The sequence below is a fragment of the Microtus ochrogaster genome, chromosome 15, assembly GCF_000317375.1.
Source record: "Microtus ochrogaster isolate Prairie Vole_2 chromosome 15, MicOch1.0, whole genome shotgun sequence".
NCBI lineage: Eukaryota > Metazoa > Chordata > Mammalia > Rodentia > Cricetidae > Microtus > Microtus ochrogaster.
The window spans coordinates 24,778,733-24,799,906 of NC_022017.1; the positions used below are offsets into that span (position 1 = coordinate 24,778,733).

General features: G+C 49.3%; 1 protein-coding gene across 1 annotated transcript in view; it reads right to left on the reverse strand.

Annotated features, from left to right (window-relative positions):
- Tbc1d22a (TBC1 domain family member 22A) overlaps positions 1 to 21,174 on the reverse strand; it is a 285,808-nt gene that overhangs the window by 86,969 nt on the left and 177,665 nt on the right. Inside the window, exon 11 of the mRNA XM_005354385.1 lies at positions 12,744 to 12,871. Within this exon, the coding sequence (XP_005354442.1) occupies positions 12,744 to 12,871 (128 nt within the window). The remainder of the gene's footprint in view (positions 1 to 12,743; positions 12,872 to 21,174) is intronic.

Consider the following 21,174-nt stretch of genomic DNA (forward strand, 5'->3'; position numbering starts at 1 on the left):
GTTTAGACTTGGGGATTACGGGATATGGACTGTATCTTTGGAAATGATGGCATGAACTACCTGGTCCTGAGTTGGGTTCTACTGGTGAGAAGCAGCTGAGTGAGCTTAGGGAGCAGTGAAACAAGAGAGGGTTGCTCTTTAATGCCCACCTTGGGGGAACTGACAGGAAAGTGGGTGACCCTAGGTTTGGGTGTGGCAATGAGAAGTACGCTGAGAGTGCTGGGTGACAGGTAGCAGGGGTCAGAAACCAGGGCACTGGCCTAACAGAGCACCTGGAATTCCGTGTGCAACTACACTTGAGATCAACACTGATTCTATAACAGAGTGAGGGGCAAGTGCTGGCATCTGATGGTGCCTATCACTGAAAGCCACCCAGAAAGAGTGGTGGGACAGGAAGAAAAACAGCTTTATTTGAGACCAGGAACCAGTGTTGCCCAAGGGACCTTCTGGTACCTCTCTCCACCCCACCTCATAAGAATTATAGAGCACTGCCAGCCTTTTTCCTGTTTTCTATCAGGTCATGATTGACATCTATCACCACACCAACCTCACTCCTCATTCTACCAACAGAACTATGATGACATGCTCTGGGGGAGCACTAGGAACTATTTGGGAATAAAAAAAACCATAAAATTCAGTTAGGACAAAGAAAACCCTGTCCCACTCTTACATGACCACGTGGTTAGTTCTGGATGTCCTGTGTGAATGGCAAAACACCCCAAGGTCAGCAGTCCTCATGCCTGAGAAGAATGCCCTGGTATTTGTTAAGACAGACCACAGGGTCACACGGAGCTGACACTGAGCGCTGCATCTGCAGCACACCCAGGTGACACCAGGGAAGAAGCCCCACCAGTTCCCTCTGGGGACCAGTAGGGGCATGAGGGGCGCTGCCAGAGTGTTGTCTAGACTCAGGTTGGTGGGCAATGGCCCGAAAATTCTGAGCAGCATCATAATGAATGGACTCTGAGCAGTGAAGGTGCCCACTCCTGACAGCACAAAAGGACTGGCAAACTCAAGAGGGATGAGAAGAATCCAGACCAGAAAGGGACAGGCCACAAGTCCATGCTTATCCAACATTCTAGAAGAGATAAAAATCAAAGACCACCAGTGGACAATGGTCTTTATTGAAAGGCTAAATAAGGGCTTTGGCACCACCCCAATACCTGGGCAGTGTGTGAGGGAGCCACGGTATAGACAACATACTGCTTAGGGCCTGGGGTCGAGGGCAAGAAGGGAAAACACCCTAGGGACCCCAAGAATAAACACAGAGACAAGAAAGAAAGGACCATAAGCAAGGCAGAGGAACTGAGGGAAGTGGGAGAAGGGCTGAGGACATGAGGGACATCTGAGAGGGAACCTTCATTCCTCCGTTTCCACAAAACAGCTTCCAAGCATCTTCATGGAGGACAATAGCATAGGAACAACCGCTCTTCCAGTTCTCAGAACTTATCACGAAATCTCAGAATTTATTTTAAGGGACCTGAATTCCTTCAGGGGCTGCATATGGTTTTGAAGTGGGTAGACAAAGCCTCCTAAGGTTAATGGAAATGACAGTCTTTTTTTTTTTGGTTTTTCGAGACAGGGTTTCTCTGTGGCTTTGGAGCCTGTCCTGGAACTAGTTCTGTAGACAAGGCTGGTCTCGAACTCACAGAGATCCACCTGTCTCTGCCTCCCGAGTGCTGGAATTAAAGCACAGTCTTTGCATCTGTTGACACAGAGACCTGAAAGGCCAGGCACCAATAGGAGGGGCCAGGCACGATCCACACCTGCACAGTAGAGAGCTCCCAGGGGTTCACGTGCTGGACCAGCTCCAACTCACACACTTGCCCTTTATGACAGCACTTCTCTGCTCTGTCAGTTGGTAATTATTTGCCTGGTGAACTTTCAGCAACTTTCTCCTAAGGAGAAAACAGCCCTTAGCAGTTTCCTGGAAGTTAGTAGGGCCTGCTCCACTCAGTGGAGACAAGAAAGACTGGCTTTGAACAGCTTGGCTTCAGTGATAAGCGGACCTGACAAGCACATACAGAAACAGAACACCAACAGCCATGGCACAGCTGCCCCAGTCCTGACCCAGTGGGGCCTCTCCAGATCCTTGGATCTCCAGCAAAGGGGGCCAGTTCCATCTAGCCATGGATCTAGTTCGCTCAAGCCAGAGGCACCCTTGCTCATCCTGACCACCAGAAGGCCTGCTAGCGCTCACATGTAGCTCAGCCACAAGGCCCGGAGCAGTCATCACTTGTTACTTAAGAGCCCTGATCAGACATGGGTGAGTGTGCATTCTGTGGGCTGAGTGAGACCTATGCTAAGAGCTTCCACCTTAATCCCCAAGACCTCTTGACCCGCAACAGGACTTCTAAGTAATCTCACATGGATCCACCTGTCTAGGACCACTCTCCCCAACTCCTGTGGCCTGTTCCACTGCCTCCCTTTCTGATGGCCCTTCTGTAGTATGGATGGAATCTAACTTCTACACTCTATGCCTAAATGATCTCAGATCCCGGCTCTGGAATTATGAATGCCGAGAAGATAAATATCCTATCCAGGTGTATCTTAAAAGTACTCCCCACCTCAGAGTGCTAGGGACTGAACCAGGGCCTTGTACACACTAGGCAAACATTTTACCACTGAGTTATAACCCTGCCCCAAGGTTCTGAATTCAGTCTTTGTAAGAAAGAAGGCTGTACATATTGCCACAGTTACTACCACGGCTGGTTTCCCCCAACAACCATCCTCTGACCTTTTCGCTAGGGCAATCCCGGCTCCAAGCAGCTCCTCTAGCCTGGTGGCCTAGAAACTCCCATAGTTCCTCCTGAGTATGAAGTCACATGGTGATGGTGACAAAGACCAAGTCCCAAGAGTGATGTCAGCTGGGTGAGCAGAGCTCCAGCAGGGCGAGCACCTGTACCGTGCCACCTGCAATACATCGACCCTGACTCTGATGCGCCTTCTGAGACTCCTGAGCCACAGCAGTGTTTTAAGAGTGAGAAGAGAGAATTGGTCCTGACCCCCAAAGCCCTAAGAGAATATATACACCCCTGGGCTATGTCCAACACTAGTGTGCCTGTACAGGGTGATGATGGAGGAGAAGAGGAAGACTCCAAGGCCACTGACAGGCCACTGCCCTCTCTGCATTGCTCCAATGTGTCAGGGCTACACACAGTTCTCATCAGCCATCTCCCAGACCCTACTGCTGGCCCCGCTACTTGACTTCAATCAGCAGCAAAGTGCCATTCTCTTGTTTCCACATCCGAGAAGGGAAATGAATACCCAGACTCCAGAGGGCCTGTGCAGGAAGGGGAACCACACTGTAGGAATGGCAATGAGCTGCCACTGGAAAGCTCTTGGCTGGGCCAGAAAAGAAGTGGAGTGGAGGGCCAGAAGCAGACGCTGAGAGGCAGGAGGGTAAACAGGGAAACATGGTCCAGAGAAGAGTGAGGCTGGGTATAGCACAGACCAGGGGAAAATTGCATCTCTACAATCCCAATGATGTCCACGACCAATGACATGGTAGTTGCTTGTGGTGGCTGTCAGCTTGGTGAGCCTGCTAACTGCCACCTCCCATGTGTGGGATGACGCTTCAGCATCGGCTGTACGTCCTGCCAACACTTTCCTCTTTCTCCAAGCAGCACCCACCTGTGCCCCCAGCTTCTCTCCTCTCAGCCAGGTGCTGGCCATGCTGGGATTCTGCTATCACCAAGTAGTTCTGCAGAGCTGAGAGATCTGCAGAAGTGGCTACTTCTCAGGGGACCTCGGACCATACACCAGGTCTTAGCACTTTTAAGGTGAGTGAGAATAAGTCAGGGTCTTTGCAAAGAGTCTCAGTTTCCTCATCCTAAAATGGAGAAGCACTCGCCTCACAGCACAGCTCCTTATTGTTCAACATTCCCAGGACTTCATTTTCTCCTGATAGTATGAGAGAGTTCTCAGGTTCCCATTCCATCAACTGTGTCCTATGCCTGCGAGAACACAAGGGGCCCTGTTTCAATGCCAGGAGGCTGCTTCAGCGAGGTTAGTAAGGTGACTCTTCCCACAGCTAATACACTGCTCATTGGGGGGGGGGGTGCACCAGAGTGGCCCCACACAGTAACTGGCACTACTCAGATCTATTCAACAGGGGGTCTCTTTCCCCAGTGTCTGGGCTCTATTACACTCCACTCTGTGATGCGTGATGTCATGATAGCTTAGAAGAAGCCGTGCGGGACACCTGTTGGGAGTTCCAGACACTGAATGAGACGCACACACTGGCCTGCTCCTATCAGGACTAGCTTGTTGCGTTCAACATTCAAGTGCAGAGCCTTGTTTAGCATCTGGATGCTAACTCCAATGCTCAGTGACTAGAAGGCAGCAGCTGGTCACCCCTGGCCTAGGAATAGAAGCCAAGCACCCATGAGGCAGAGCTGTGCCACATCAGGGAGACAAACGGAGTTCTGGCCTTATACTCCTGGCCATTAACAAAATGTCACAGAAAAACAGACCAGAAACCTTGAGAATCCTTTCCACATGGGCTATGCCAGGCTAAGCTCCCAGAAGCAGCTCTTGGTTTAGCTTTCCCAGCACATAAAGATGGAGGTGATTTTCAAGCTCAAGGGGTGCTGGAGGAAGAGTCTCTAAATCAGGACAACGTGGACAGAAGGCGCCCAGTGCATGATGCTGGAGGGGGCTCTCCTGCCTCCATGCAGGGTTTGGGGACTGCACCGCTCCTACCATTCCCTAGGAACAGCAGTTTTTCTCAGACCCTGGCTTGGGACAGAATAAAGCAGCTCTCCTTCCTCTCCCTTGGCCAGGGGTTCAGAGTATTGGGAGCATGAGTGACAGGCAGGGACATGGGATCTCAAGTTACCAGGAGAGAGAAGAAAAAGTGTAGAAGGCACACATGAGCTGATGCAGGGAGAGGAGCTGTGGGTGGGCCTGAACCCTAGGGAATATTCAGTTCGTAGTTACCAGCTGCCCTCTCCTCAAGGCTGGCAGCTGTCCTCAGAACAATCTGGATGTAAAGATGGTCCTGCCTTTGGGTCTTGACCTTTGTCTAATGTACTGAGCATTGTCTCTTCTCTGGCCCCAGGAGACAGTACTGGTCCCAGCTTCAGGTAGCAGTATAACCCACCTGTTCAGAGGGGCAGCCCACATCTGTGCTGTGACCGAGGATAGCAGAGAGCTAACATCATGATGAAGCTGACCTCAGTTAGTGACAACTGACCATTCGACCATCCACTGAAGTTATGTAGACCTTAAAGTCACTTTACAATGAGACAGGTTCGTATAGATGCATGATCACTATGTGGGACCAGCCCTTAGCTCCCTTTCCCACTGTACACAGGATTTGTGTCCCAGGAGCCATGTTTTGGTAATAACTGCAGATCTAGGACTCTTGAGATAGCCAGGAGGCATCCAAACCTCAAGTGGACCCTACTTCAGCTTTTTCTTGTGATTACTTATTCCTCTAGGCTGGGAACAAACAACCCTTGCACATACAGAAAACAAGGAAGCCATTGCTTTTAATCAGCTTACCAAGAGGAAGTCAAGCCTAATGGCCTAAGGGAGAAACAAGGATGGAAACGTGAAGCCTCGTCCACTCCATGCCGAATGCTGATATCTGTGCCTGGAGAAGTCCTCATGGAGGCAACAGAACAGAGCTCAGAGCAGGACCAAGAGAAGAAGTGCAGAAGCAGGAGGTTAGTAGGAACCTGTAACAGCAGCCCCATGAAGATGGGAACACACATCACCTAAAATTGCACGTATCATCCCTCAAAGCGGAGTTCTACAGGCCCTCTGTAAGCTACTGGCTCATGTCTGGTCCCAAGTACACAGCAGATCCATCTTTTGTCCCTTCCTGTTCTCATGAGGACTGCCTGGCCATCTACAGTGACATTCCTGTCACTGTAAATACAGATCAATGGCTTGTGAAAGGCAGACATATCTGTGTCCTTCTCCTCAGTGTCCCAGCATGACACCCATGGAGGGTGACTGGATTCTTCAGGAGTATGTGTTAAATCTCTGGCCACACAGAATGCAATAATTCTTCTTAAAGCATATGGTTCTTATTTAGGACACAGCCCTAGTTATTATTCTTCATATGTTCACCTTTCTAATCATGCTGGGAATCTCTCAGGCTGTTCATTTTTAGCAGAGGGATAGGACCTTGGTATGGGGGAGTGGCTAGCTCCCTGGAGGAGTGACCTGCTTGTAACCTGTGCTCAGGAGAAGCAGCCCCACACATGCCAGAAACTAAGTCCTCCTCTGGGGCTCCCTCTCACAGCCCCGACTTTCTTGAATCCTTTGCCCAGATGCCTAAAAAAGTTAAATAAGTTGCTTGGTCACTCTTCAGATAAAATTTGCATGAATACATCATCTCAAAGATTATTAGAAACAGGACAGGACAAAGTCCTTGTGACATCACCTCTAGCATCCCTCACTCCTACAGAACAAGCCCACATGACAACCAGCCATTCATAGTCCTGGATAGGGGAATCCTGGGCCCAGGTCCTAGGAGATCACCAATTCATTTTAGCTCTAAACCTCTTCACTGAACCCACAAGGTGAGTGCACAGGCTTTCAGAGGCCCAAGCCCTATGACATCAGCAGCCCAAGCATAGACAGACTTCTGTTTCAGACCACAGCTGCCAGCCACACAGATATCAAGACCAATGCTTACAGGGGAACCCAGCCATCAAATGCAGACACCCTGTGTGTTCTAGGCTTTCTCCCGTTGATCACGTGTGCTCTATTGCCTACTGCACATAGGGTGGGGTAGCCCCTCCCATTGGTCTTTACGTTGCCCTCATCAGTGACCTTGGCATCTCCTTATGCAGTCCTCACAAAAAACTTGATAGACAGGAATTAAGAGGCTTTCCCAGAGGTTCTGTGGTTTGTCAGAGACCCACATGGCCAGAGTTTCTCCATGGAGCAGTGACCCCACCTGCAGATGTTCCTAGCAGGTTACAAACTGAGCTGCTTGAGAGTTCTATGGGGACATCACCTAGAGATGTCCACACTGAAGCTACAAAGTCCCCAAGCTCTTCTCAGACTTGCAAACAGCAGCAGGCTTTCCTAACCATTCCACACAACAGAATAAGGAGTCTGAGGACCTTTCACTCAGCTCCATAGAGCCAGGCCTCAACGGAACAGCCTGCTGTCCCCATTCCTGGACCTTACTGTCATTCTAAAAAGACACTTGCATTAAAATTCTCTCTCCTGTTGATGAAACCAGGCACACATACATAACATCACATGGACAGCACCTCATGTACTCCACCCAGGAAATGCAGCCATCTTCCCGAGGGGCTCTTGCCACCATCACAGCAACAAGCCTCCTTCTGCCATTTTCTTCTAAACCCCTTGCTACGGAGCCTTGAGATTCCCAAGCCCAGAGCTGCTTCCTAATGACTTCTGCCATATACTTTAGAGAATCAGAGGCTATTGGGGGTGGAGGAGAGGGTCTTAGAAGCAGAGTATAAGGATCGTGGGACATGATCAGGATGCCCAATGAGCCTTGGGTCCCATCCAGTTCGCCACATCTGCTGTTTCTCAGATGAGCAGCAAGCACTGACCCTTCCACAAGAGGCTGTGGTAAGAGACCACAGAGGTCAAAGCCAGTGACCCAATTATTCTGGTATCTACTTCCTGGTTGGTTGTCTAGTACACAATAGGACCTCCTTGAGGGCCTCCGAAGCGATGTGCCAGAAAGCTAACTTGATAAAAGTGGGGCCTTAATAAGTGGATACTTTTCACTACCCAATTACAAAATAGCATAACCATTCAATTCGCCTCCAGAATTAGCTGCTATTCTTGTCTAGTTTAAAGTAAGTACAAATAAATGCATTTGGAGTGGTCACAATGGATTGCCACATAGCACCTGCGAATGATGCTACAGGAGTTCCCGAGCCCTAAACACAACAAAGTTGGAGATCAAAATAGGGAGAAGAGTGGCAAAGCCCGAAGGGTACTCCAGACACACCCTAAGCTGGCCTCTCATTTTCCAGAACACAGGGCAGGCTGCTTCTGCTGCTCTCAAGGGGTAGGCTCACCCTCTCTGGCTCCGCCCTGCAAACATAACATCAGTGGGCCCATTCTTGCTGAGTGTTCTGTTTCTAAATCCTCACCAGACTGACAGTGATGTATGCTCGCTTCCTGTAGGCGGGTAGACATGAAGAGCCTGCACTCTCAAATCTTAATGGACTTATGAAAAAGTGTGTTGTAAGGAGACCTGCTTCCTCAGGCTTATTAGATTAGCCCAATCCATCAGTTCCAATGCCACCTAAGTCACAGAGCCAGTGCTGAGGCACCTAGGAGGTCCAGGAATCATGATGGCTGTCCACTGGGCACAGCAAAGGATATAGCAGGCTAGGAGCCTGTCCTCAACCCTGGACCCGAGGTGCTCTGACAACGCCATACTTGGTCATGCCTCAGGCCACACCAGCTGTGACTACCATGAAATGCACAACCCAGCACAGTCACCTCATTGGACCTACTCTGTGTGGCAGACTGAGCACAAGTTCCCTATCCTTAGTACCCCACTCTGTCTCCTGCTCAACTCCCTAGACAGATGAGGTGTCTGCCCAAGCTGCCAGTGCCTACCTAGGTCATCGCAACATGTATGGCTGATTCTGTCATGTAAACCCTTCCCAGGCCAGCTGTGAGCTGCTGGGTAGGAGTGCTTGCTCAGATACCATGATGTTGTGCCATGTCCTTATACAGGCTCTCCACAGAACAGGTGTCATGTTATAGATGACAGTGGGAAGACGGGGATGGGTGGATGTCAACAGCAGACATGCCTCCTAGGAGCTCAGAAGAACACTGGAAACAACTTAAACCAACTTCATGGGCTAATGCTGACAGGCTGAACCCACTGTGAAGTGACTTCTGAGAGTCTTCCACCTCCTACACCCCAGCCCAACCTCTGTCAAAATCATTTCCTTCAAGAACTGCTATCTGGGGCAGAGCTCTGTGAATCACACAAACTCTGTAGCATAAGCAATGGTGACTCCACAGTTCCCAGGACCAGGAATCTGCCATTCAGTTTTCAGGGCTTTTCATAGCTACGGTGGAAGTGTCAGCAAGGACTGCGAGTCTCTCAAAGATGGCTCTGTCTTCTAGTCCACTCACATGGTTGGTGGTGGTCTAGGGTTCCAGGCGGCTAGGAACACAATTCTTCACCCTGTGGAAGGCTCTAAGGAGCAACTTACCATAAGTCAGTGTCAATGCAAACAGAGAAGTCTCAACTACGAAGAGTGTTCTCTATCTAGTCTCAAGCCTAGTCCACACCGAAGAAGGGACCATTCTAGAAGCTTCCTGCACACCTAGACTCATTCCAACCCGTGAGCACAGCCTTTGTACAAAGAGGCTGGCACACAAAAGCACATTGAGATGAACAAGGTTCTGGCTCTAGGGGGCACCCGCTCTATACATCCCACCATTGCTGACTACCACCACATGACGAATGTCCAAATGTGAGTGACCCCATCCCTTAAAGCCTTTCTAGCAATTCTGTCTATGTACTGACCTCACCCCCTCCCTAGAATGCTTGCTTCATCAGCTCCATCCTCACCAGGCTCCTGCAACACGAAATGTTCTTCACAGATATCCTATAGTAACTTAACCACACAGTTCCCGGTTGGCCACCTTCCCATGAGACCTGCCTGGCTCTGGAGGTCTTCTACAGCATTGCTCCTAACACCTGAGACAAAGGCAGTGACAAGAGATCTGGTTTGTGGCCAGGCTCTTACACTGGCACATGAGCCCTGTCTACAGTACTCCCCAGGACCGGAGACCCAGGAAAGGATTGACTAATATGTGTCAACTGGGTGGCTCACCGATCCCCAAGACTCTTTCCTAAGAGTACCTGGACATGGGCTAAGCGCACAGAGGCCCTGACTCCAGCTGCCTTCCAACCCACCTCTCCCTGGAATGGTGAAAGTGGCAGTGAGGACAATAAATAAGATGGGAATACTTCCCCTAAGATGTGAGAAAGGAGCAGGTGCGAGAAGACACAGTCGGAGCAGCAGAACAGGACAGTCTTCATCAAATGACCATCTGAACGTACCACCTTTTGTGCAGGCAGAAAGCTATGTGTCCCCCACATGGAAGAGCAGTCTGCGAAGCATGGAAGAGTAAAACGAGGACAATATGGGCTAGCTAGATTGGCTGGGCTGGCAAGCACAATGGCCTGGTGTTGGGTTAACTGAACTCCACAGTTGCAGCCCAGCACCCAAGGGACAAATTCCAGAGTTGCTCTTATGTGAAGGGTTTAATCTGAGGGGGTGGTGCTTCTGGCAAGCTTGGATCCATGCTCTATGGAGCACCTCAAAAGAGGCTTTCATAGGGTAAAAAGCTGGTGCCAGCTGCTGTGACAGACTGCAGAAACCCTGAGAGGACACATGTCTACATGCCCATGCTAGTGCCATCCTAAGACAGTTCATCCATTTCCTGGCCACAGTCTCATCCAGGGCCGGAGGCAGGGTTCTTATCAATAGCCTTTTCCATGACCTGTGTCCCAAGGGGATCTTAAGCCACACTGTCAATAAACGCCCAGATACAGAGAATGACTGCTCAACTTTTGTCTGAGGATGACTGTGTGATCCCTTGCCAGAAAAGGCAGTACAATCCCAATGCTACTCAGGCCTGGAAAATGGGAACATCCTGATTTTTAAGATGGGGAAAAGGCTTATGACCAGGGTCAGGTCAGTTCAAGAATGAGCTCATGGTACAAATGAGTTAATTTGTGACAAAATTAAATTGCAGGAAAATTAATGCAATGAATAGGTCATGAGTATACTCAAAGACTGAATGACACCTGAGCACTTCAGGGAAACAGTGCAGGACACTGGCGAGCTGATCTGTCTTCTGTCTGCTGAGGTGTGATTGACTCAATTCCTGCCTTATTCATAATGGGACAGAATTACAAGGAACTCTGAGCTTAATGAGCAGGGCCTGGGTCATGAATGGCCTAAGCAATCACGGGAATGAGAGCATTTGCAATTTACAGGATATTAGGTTTTGTTTCCTGTCACCCAGCAGAGAGCCAATCGATGCACTCGACTGACAGCTACTTTAGCCAAGCAGCTCCAGGTAAGGCTTTATTTCCAGTTAATATTACTGAATGAGAATTCTACAGTTGCCAAGTCCTGGATAGAAAACCTATTATGAATCAAGAGCATGCTCTGCCATCAAAAGCAGCCAACGACACAGCCCACGGAACATTATCGCACATGCCTCCGTGACGGCACCCCAGAACACAGGTGGAGAGCACACAGTCGGGCGATTCTGATACCGTATGCATATTAGCACTTGTCTCATTGCTCAGTGAAACACCAAACAAAAGCAGCTTGAGGAAGGAAGGGTTTGCTCTGGCTCACGGTTCAAGGGGACAGGCTACCAGGCTGGAAAAGTCTCAGTGGCAGGAGTGGGCTAGTCACATGGCATGTGTGGTCAGGAAGCAGAGAGCAGTGGATGCCGGGGCTCAGATCACCGTCTCCTTTTCATTTAGTCTGTCAGTTGGGGTAAGTCTTCCAACCTCAACCTAACCTACATACATCCTCATAGACTTGCCCAGAGACTAGCCTAATGTAAACACCCTCACCAGCAGACCTAGAGGCTAACCTCTAGGTAATTCTAGAGCCTGTCAAGTTGACCAAACTAACCATCATAGTAAGTATTAGGGAAAAAAACAAAACAGATATCCACAAAACCCATATATCCAGTGTGGGGCACACAACACACCACCAGCATCTAGAACAAAGGGTGATGCTATCATCCAAGAGGATTCCAAGCTCAGGTAGAGATAGTAGACACAGGGCCCAACAGCACTCTGGTCTGTGGGAAAGATGAGCGCCCATTGTCCTGTGAGTTGCTAAACCAAAGACACCCTAAAGACTTAGTCTTGCTGTGCAAGGGCCCTACCTCCACCAAGCTCTGTGTGCCCATGTGCAATGTCCTTATCCATGTGTGTGCCCATCCAAAGCCTGGACACATGCCACCCTGTGCTGACACCTGCTACCTGGAGCCCTGTCTTCTAGCCCTGCCCCCAGCACCATTGCAGTGCCCACTTTGCAAAGCCCTGGCACACAGCCCACTAAGGGCTCTCACAGCAGAGAGGACTTGACTCTTCTACTGTAAGAAAGAAAACTAACCTGGTGCTTCTTTCCTTGCCCTCACCCCGGGCCATGGTGCCTACGGCTGCTGCTGAAAGGCAATACCCACCCCCACAGCACAGGTCAGCTTCAGCAGGCCTCACATAGAATGAAAAGAGGCTAGAATAAGCAGTGGACACTCAAGGGAGCCAAGGCGGCTTCTTCCGGAAAACTCAATCTCCTGAAGACATGAATTTCATCAAAATTGGTGAAGAGTGGAAAATTTCATATTGGGCTGATCTGTCAGAGGATTTCTTTAAATCTTTATTGTAAGTAACTCAAAACACAGACAACGTGTGAGTCCCTCCTGAGTGTGAAGTTTCTGGAAGAGTTGCTCGGATGTACACAGAAGGTACATGATTACTTGGCCACACTTACAGTTTGACTCTGCTTAAAATGCAAATTGCCAGCGAGAATGGGGAGACTGTGGCCAACCAGCTGGTGTACAATCAGGTGACAAGGAGAACGTTATAAAGTCCTCTTCCTGTTCTACATAGTCAGGTGACAGGAACACCAGGGCTAGACATTTTAACGATCTTGTTGCATGGAGAGGATACTCTGCAGGGAATCCAGTACAGGAGGAGGCAGGGCGGGGACAGGCCATGGGTGGGGGCTCACCTGGTAGGTGTCCCACAGGCGGATGGTGCAGCGCAGGGGCAGTTCCCTCATCAGCAGGTTGTTCATCCAGCGGAAGGCAAACTGCAGGTATCGCACTTCGTGCCCATCCAGATGGCGGTGAACTCGCTCTGCACAACACAAGCACAGGCTGTCAGGGAGCCTCAAGGCAAAAGAACCAGTTCCACCAACAACAGACTCCACAGTCCATTCTTCAAGAAGAAAACAAATAAGGGGCTGGAGAGATAACTCAGATGTTAAGAGCACTCATTGCTCTTGCAGAGGATCTGGGTTCAATGTCCAGCACCCAGACGGGCAGTTCACAACCATTCCAGTTCCGGTTCCACAACCCCATATCCTTTTCTGACCTATGGGGCACCAGGCACACACATGGTGCACACTCATACAAAGTGCCCACACACATAAAAATGAGTAATTTTTTTTAAAAGAGAATAACGAGGGTAACAATGATGGTAATGATGATGATAATTCAAAGAGTAACAGCTGTGTCAGGTGCATGTGCACATTTGGGGGTCTTTACACCCCAAAACCTAGGAAGAGAAGAGAACCCATATGCATGTGGAGCACAAATTAAGAAGCACATGGCTCCAGAGGTGAGTGCCAGTCTCTAGGGTGAAAGGGTTAAAACAGATGAGGAACTGGGCCATCAAGCTCCTAGAGACTCCATCCTCACCCAGGTATTATCCCACCTGCACCCAGACCTAGCAAACCTGTCCCTGTGCAGACCAGGCAGCCTCTAGGTGCAGGCTGAAGTACTAAAAACTAGGCTTCCCAAAGAGCCAGGCTCCACCAAACTGTTCCCAAAGCAAGAACCCTGTTAGTTCGAGTTACTACTGTTGAGATGGGACATCATGAACAACAGCAACGCGAGGAGAGAAGGGTTTATTTCACTCCCAGTTCATCATCGAAGGCAGGTGCTGATGCAGAGACCATAGAGGGGTCCTGCTTACTGGTTTGTTCCCCATGGCTTGCTCAGCCTGCTTTCTTACACAACCCAGGACCACCAGCTCAAGGATAACACCATCCACAATAGGCTGGGCCCTTCCCATAAATCACTAAGAAAATGCCTTGGAGCCAGATCTTATGGAGGCAGTTTCTCAATTGAGTTTCTCTCTTTTTAGAAAACTCTAGTTTGTATCAAGTTGATATAAAACTAGTCGCCACAAACCCCTACCAGTTAGCTACTGGCTATGCCTCAGAAGAAAGACTTTCCCAAACACTGAAGGAGAAACCCTATCCTGCATCTGCCCTGCATCTCACAAATGATCCTTGCATGTCAGGGTAAGAATGGACACACTTAGCCAGGCTGCCGTGACTGGGAGGCAGTCAGGCCCACAAGAGGTTATGATATGAGCTGACCCTAGAAAAGTAAGGCCTCAGCACTAAGGCAGTTCCTGCACTCTCTGCTCACTGCTGTCCTCAGCTGACCGGAACGTAGGCTGGGACATGATGCTCATGGGGCTGGGTCACAGTTTGGTGGCGCTTTGAACCTTCAGGGTCCATGTGCTGGAGGCTGGGTCCTTGTACGTACTAGAAGAGGCAGTGAAACCTTTAAGAACTATGGCCTTGGAGGAGTCTTTATGTTAAGGAACTGCTCTCAGAAAAGACTAATATAGTTCTCATGGCATCCTGGTTGTTCTCACAACAGGGCTGGTACAAAAGAAAAGCCTGGTCGCTTTCTGTCCTCTTTGGCTCCTGTTCTGCAGAGTGAACTGTCTGCCTCACAATTTATCACCACTGTGATGCCACCTGTCCTCATCAGAGGTGAACTGATGCCAGTGTCCTGTGCCTGAATTTCTGGAGCTGAGCTAAATTAACCTCTTTTTCTTATAAATAAGCAGGTTCCAGTATTTCATTATAGTATCACCAAACAGACTAATATAGGTTGGTATGGTGGAGAAAGCTTAGGGATAAAGCCACTGTTGATACCAGGAAGTAGAAGGCAATCCAAGCTGAGTAGAAACAAGGTGGTGCATAACTAGAGTGGAGCTGATGAAAATGGCATGTTCCCTCCAGTCTTCATGGAGGCTGGAGCAAGCACGCACTAAGAAAGCAACTGTCCTACGACTTTAAGGACAGAGTTCAGGAAGAGGAATGATGGCTCTGAGGCCCCCAGAAAAGGACACTGGGTAGGGTGATGGCCCTATGACCCCAGGAAAGGGCTCTTGGACTAAAAAGCAGAAAGACCTTGCGGTCCCTGTATATCTGCCACATGCTGCTTCTGCAGGAAAAGATCTAAGAACCCGGGTCCCATGTACAGCAGAGAAAGACCCTACCATACTGCTGGGCAGTGGGGCTGCCTGCGTCATAGCCCTGCCAGTTGGTGACAGTCACTACGGATGCTCAGCTTGCACACAGGAGTTTGTCTGGATTCTGTTTACTAAAGATGTCTGGCACAGGCCTGTGCTAACAGGACTACTAGACTTCCAAATTCTAAATAGGTAAAAAATTACTTCAAGCCTGAAATTAGCTGTAGTTACTAAACTGACAGAAAGATCCAAGGGCCCAAGTGACTCTTCATGCCAACAACCTGTGCAGTTCCCCAAGGACACATCCTGCTGGGACAGCAGCAGCCTCGGCTGTGGCCCAGTGCACTGAAGCAGGGCACTGCAGTTGATGTGAAACTCAAATCTGATGAACACTTGCAAACCAGCAGTTTAGAAAATGAATGAATTTACTCAACAATGTTCTTCCCACACAGGAGCACAAGGAACGAGCTTTCATGGATATGCGGGCGGCTGCTTGGGGAGGCCCAGGGACGGGAGCAGCACTGGGGAGGAAAGAACAGGCAATGAGGGCAGGTGCCCTCGTTCCACTGCCCCCTTCCAGTCACAGTGATCCGCTGTTTTCAGGCTACAGCGGCCTCGCCTCTACCTTCACTAGTTAGCAGCTCTTCGGCTGTCCTGGAGACAACAGCGCGGAGGTGGGCAGCCACTCCATCATCCTCAGATGACTCGCTGGGTGCCCACAAGCACCGTCAGGTCTTCACGGCTAGACCCAGCTTTCCTAAGGGCAGAGAGGGTCTCTTTGGAGACTCTCTGTGTTAAAGGAACAGCTGATGCTAGAGCTCAGAAAGGGTAAAGGGGAAAAAACATGCACAGCCGGCTATGCTGGCCACGTGCTGCCTTTAGTATCAGCAGCCCACCCACAGGGAAGGTCAGACTCTTGGGACCTGGAAAACAAACAGTTCTAACATGCAACCCAGAAGTAGGCAACACCTATCTAAGACAAACTGGGCAGAAACGGCTCTGAAAAATTAAACACATATTTCTGGACTATCTCTCATTGGAGTAACCTAGCAGAAAAGTGGAAAATTCAACCCTTCTTCCCCTATTCAAGGGACCAGCAAGCTGCAGCCCCCACCCCCAGGTAAGCTGACTTGGTAAGGGGCAGGTTCTACCGGGAGTGCATGATAGGCCCCATGTGTGGTCACTTCCCTTTGCAGAGCACCAGTCCTGCAGAATGACAACAATGACAGCGATAACCACATAGGACACAGGTCAACCCTACAGGGGGGGAGGCCTGCTGTGCATCAGTCCACAGCGAGAATGCAAAAGGGGCCTTCCACACAGGGCTGTCTTCAAAACCCAGCCACTGGAGGGTAGGCTGCTCCTGTCCTCCAAGAGCCAAGCAGAACAAGTCTGGAGCCTCTCAGCTGCCCATGTCACCAGGCTTCTGAGCACTTGGCCTTCACTCCTGCTCAGCATGGGACCTTAAACACCTGAGTTTGCTAAAAGGCAAACACCACAACATGAGACCATGAGGACCTCTGTGAGGGTCTACGGCCAATGTTCTGCTGGGTGTCCTAAAGACTGCCATGTGAAACCACTGACTCCAGCAGATGGAATGTCCACCCTGGAGCTACCTGGGCAGTGTCCTTGTTCACAGGGAAGTGACCATTTTTCACTGACTGCATGCTACTCGGGGAATGAATAATAAAGAGGACCAGCCACCAGCTCTTCAGTCAGCTCCTAATGTGTACAATGAGTCTCAGGGAGGGACTCCTATTTTGAACGTGGTGTAAGATGGACCACTAAACTCTGGGCATGACTTCCGACTTCCATACATTAGAGCTGCCAGTGTGTGCTGAAATGACTCATTTCTCCTGTTTCATAAGCGGCCATGAGCACACGCTCTCTCACTGATACAGGAATCTCATCTGGTCAGCAATAATTTCAAAACCAGAATTTCCATTTCACTGGTAATCAGGGTTCAAGCATAATGAACAAGTGGGCAGATATAATTACTACCATCTTTCAAGCCAACATGTCCTGTGTGGCAGGGCAAGGTGCACTATTGTAAAGTCTATCAGAAGGGACAGTAGCCACAGCCTGCAGAGTGCTCTCCTCTGTGTTCAAATAGTGGGCCCATGGGTTGAAATTCCACCAAAAACATCTAGTCTTCAGGACTGAAAATGCGAGCAAATTATGCAAGCACACTGCATCCTGGAGCTCCCACTACAAGTTAGCAGTATTGACATGGGACCAGGCAACAAAGATTTATTTGCGCAAAGAGCACACACAATGGCCCACTTTTAGATACCTGACAAAGAAATCTTTTAATCCCATGCTGAGCTGAGGGCAGACTGAACACCGCCCACTTTTGTTGGGTCTGGCTTGAATGGGTTTTGATTAAAGGGAAAGATTCCAATCCTCTCATCAGTTAGGAGGATAAAAAAGAACAGAAGCAAGAGCAACCGAAAGTCAACACAGAGCTCTGCAATGGAGAAGCTGCTTCTCTACAGCACGAAAAGTCAGGTCCCAAATGGGTGCTTCACCCAGTACACCTGCCAGCCAGAGAACCTGGGGACCTGCTGTGACAGGATAAGGGGCTGAACCAAGAGCCAGAGAGGAAGCCCAAAGCCACACTAGAGGTGATGACAGCAGCAAACCCCCCCACCCCCCGCCCCCCCAGCACCAGAATGACCAGAAAAGCTTGCTCTCAGCAATGCCAGTGAATCAACCTCCAGCAGAGTGTGCTCAGGAAAATGACAGGAGGGCTGGAAGTGGGAGAAGAGTCAACAAAGGTGGCCGATAGGAAGTAAGGGCTCTAGCGGCACACAGGCCAGGGCTGGACAAACCAGGGCTATGGAGACCAGGACCCAAGAGATCAGGGCTGTGCATACCAGGGCTCTGGGGACCAGGCCTAAGCAAAGCGGTCTACCTATCAAGAGTAAACAGGAGTACACCTTACCAGCTCAGGGCTCCAGCCCAGGAAGGGGGTTCTCACTCCCTCCTGGCCTAAAAGGGTAGAAGAGAGGAGCAAGGCCCAATGGATGGACTGAAAGGCGGCTGGGCCAGCCCTAAAGCATGAGCCAGGCTTCATCTGGCTCCTGGGATAATCTGGTTCAGGAAAATGAGAGTGCGGGGCAGTGCCTGTGAACACAAGTGAGCTGTACTGCCACATATGAGCTCCAACACTTCCACAAACACACTACACTCTAATAACAGTCAGATAACCTCCTCAGGAAAAAAAATTCTTTTCCTCAGAAATTGTAATGGAAATCAATAGGAAGTGAGATTTATTTTAAAAATTTTAACACCATTTTCAGAAATGTGCTGATCAGGCAAAGAAAGAAATCCCAACATCCTCGCTGCTGCTCCTGAGCCAAGAGCTCTGAATCTCAGCTGATCCCAGGACCAGAGAGGCTGAAGGGGCTTCCGTCCCTCAGAAGCAGCAGAGCCAGGAAAGCTGGCTTCCCAGAGGTGCACCTGCAGCCTCTCAGAAGCTGCCACCTGCTCTGTGATGAGTTTCAACAGACCCTATGCCTGGTCCTGAAAGGACGCCCTGAAAACCTTGCAAGGTCTCGTTATACCAGTGGGGTTCCTGGTGGGTACTAGAGAGTTCCGGGATGGGGCTGGCCACCTAAAACGGGAAGCTTTGTTGGTCCCCGGAAAGGAGAGAGGAGCTGGAAGGTGAGTGCCACTATGCAACCAAAATGCACTTGCCACACCCACAACGTACATCATCAGAGCTCTCAGCAGCCAACCTTGTGGAGTCCCCTAGGAGGCTAGAACTATGATACAATGGAGAGGTGGTGGTCCTGATACCACAGGGATGGGGATGAAGCTCCGTAGAACCACACCTCTACCCTATGCATCTCTTCGTTGGGTTAATCTCCCTGGCCATGCCCCCACAGTAGACTGTAGCTGTGAATGTGTGCTTTCTGGATCTTATGAGCCACTCCAAAGAGCTATTCAGCCTTAGAGCTGCGGACACTGATGAATTCTGAGGCAGGCAGTAAGAAATGCACATGGCCTGAGTACCACAGTGTGGCTTCATCTGGGAGGAGGGTGGTCATGTGACTTCATCCATGACTTGTAAACTCTGACTCGAATTCTAGGTGGATAACATCAGGAATATGGTAGACACCAGGTTACGCAGGCAGAGAGTAAAGATTCTTGCCACCATCAAATGGCCTAATGGGCAGATATCCCCAACAGACCTTAGGGTAGAGGATAAATGCATTCCTTCAAAACAGGTCTTCCAAGAGTCATTTTAGCATGGCCAACCAAGCATAAAACTGTTGTCTTCTTATGTGCTCAACACTGTTGGTGAGGGCAGTCAGAACCAGAAGGCACAATGTTTCAAGGCAGGCAATTCGGCCCCAGAAACGGGCCACAGCATACTCAGTCCTGGGACTTGCAGGAAGGAAACAATACCTCCCACTCTTGGGATCCCAGTGAGCATGAGCTCAGAATATAATTAAGCCTCCTGGCACGCTGTATAGCATCAGGATGTCTCTGACACCACAGCACACAATCTTCTCATCTCTGGAGAGGCATTAAGGTCTATTTTTTGACAGTAACATAATCTAAAATACAGGTTCTTCTGGAGCTACACAGAGCTGAGGCAACAAGGTATTAGATCACACTTGCTTCACAGATGTGCTCATAAGCATCTCAATAAGTCCCTCCAAGACAGGGCTGTCACCACACCAGAAAGCAACTACCAATCAGATTCAGTTGGAAAAGGCAGCATGAGCTTCCTGGAGGGCCAGAGCAGTGAAGATTGCAGCAGAGAGGGAGCAGAGAACAGGGCAGCTGGAAGACAGCCCCATTCAAATTGTTTTACGTGCTGACGAATTTTGCACACTCAGAAGTCAAAGGTGTGTCCTCAATCATTCTACCTCTTCTGTTTGTTTGTTTGGTTTGGTTGCTTGCTTTTTTTTTCGAGACAGGGTTTCTTTGTGTAGCCTGATGCCCAGGAACTTACTCTGTAGACCAGGCTGACCTAGAACTCATAGAGATCCCCCTGCCTCTGCCTCCCAACTGCTGGGATTAAAGGCATGCCACCACTCCACATCTCCCCCTTATTTTTTGAAACTGGGTATCTCGTAAAACCTGGAGCTCACCAGTTCAACTAGAGTGGGTGGCCAGTGAACCCCAGAGATCTGCCTCTCTCTACTTCTCCATACCTGGGATTAAAGTCACGCACTAGCACACCTACTTTTTTACTTGGGGGAGGGGGATCTAAACTCAGGTTTTCATGCCTACATGACAGGCACCTTACCAAACGAGCAATCTCCCTAGGCCTTGTCCATATGACTGTCAAGAGATGACACTGTAAAGGTCCAAAGAGGGGCTGCAGCATTTGGAAGGCAGCTATGCTCACTCTGGATGGAAGCATCTGAAGAGCAACTTTTAATTTTGATATTTGTCCAAATCTCCTTAATGCTCCCTGTTTGGGTGTCTTTCTAAGATATCAACTCCAATACCTAACTTCACAGCACAAAAGCTGTGTTCCTGCAAGCCACAGAACCCGAGGTTTGAAGTGTCTCATTCATTCCCATTCACTTTTTAACTTGGCAAAGACATGGTGCAAGTTCCTTTACACAGTATGTGTGTTCTGCCATTGAATTTCTTCCCCACCTTAATGGAAGCCAATTGCCCATATGTGTGGCTCTTTCCAAACACTCTACCATCCCAGTGCTCTTTACTTCAGAGTCAATAAAACATGGCCTTGATCACCATTCTTGAACTCAGCCAAAGCTAGGCCTGGTATGTTGTTCTTCCTGGATGTGTCTAGGTATGCCAGGGACTGTGTCTGCCTGTGAACTGAAAGATCAGCTTGCCTTTTTCTGCAGGAAAGCAGGCTGAGACCTTAACTGGGATTGTGTTGAATGTGTGGTTAATTAGAGGAAAATGTTATTTAATACCTGAGTATTTGAGTCTATGACTGGGTCTTCTGAATTTCTCTAGGCTACATTTTGTAGCTTTCATGTTCAAGATGATTGCATCAAGTATTCCTGAAATTTTATGCTACATTTTTATACTACTAAAACCACTGATGTTCATTCAGTCTCAAGTGCTAAAATCTGTGCATGTACTTATATAGACACACACATAGCCACAAATATATACAGGTCAGAGAAGAACCTGGAATGATGCCAGATCACATCTACCTGGTTATT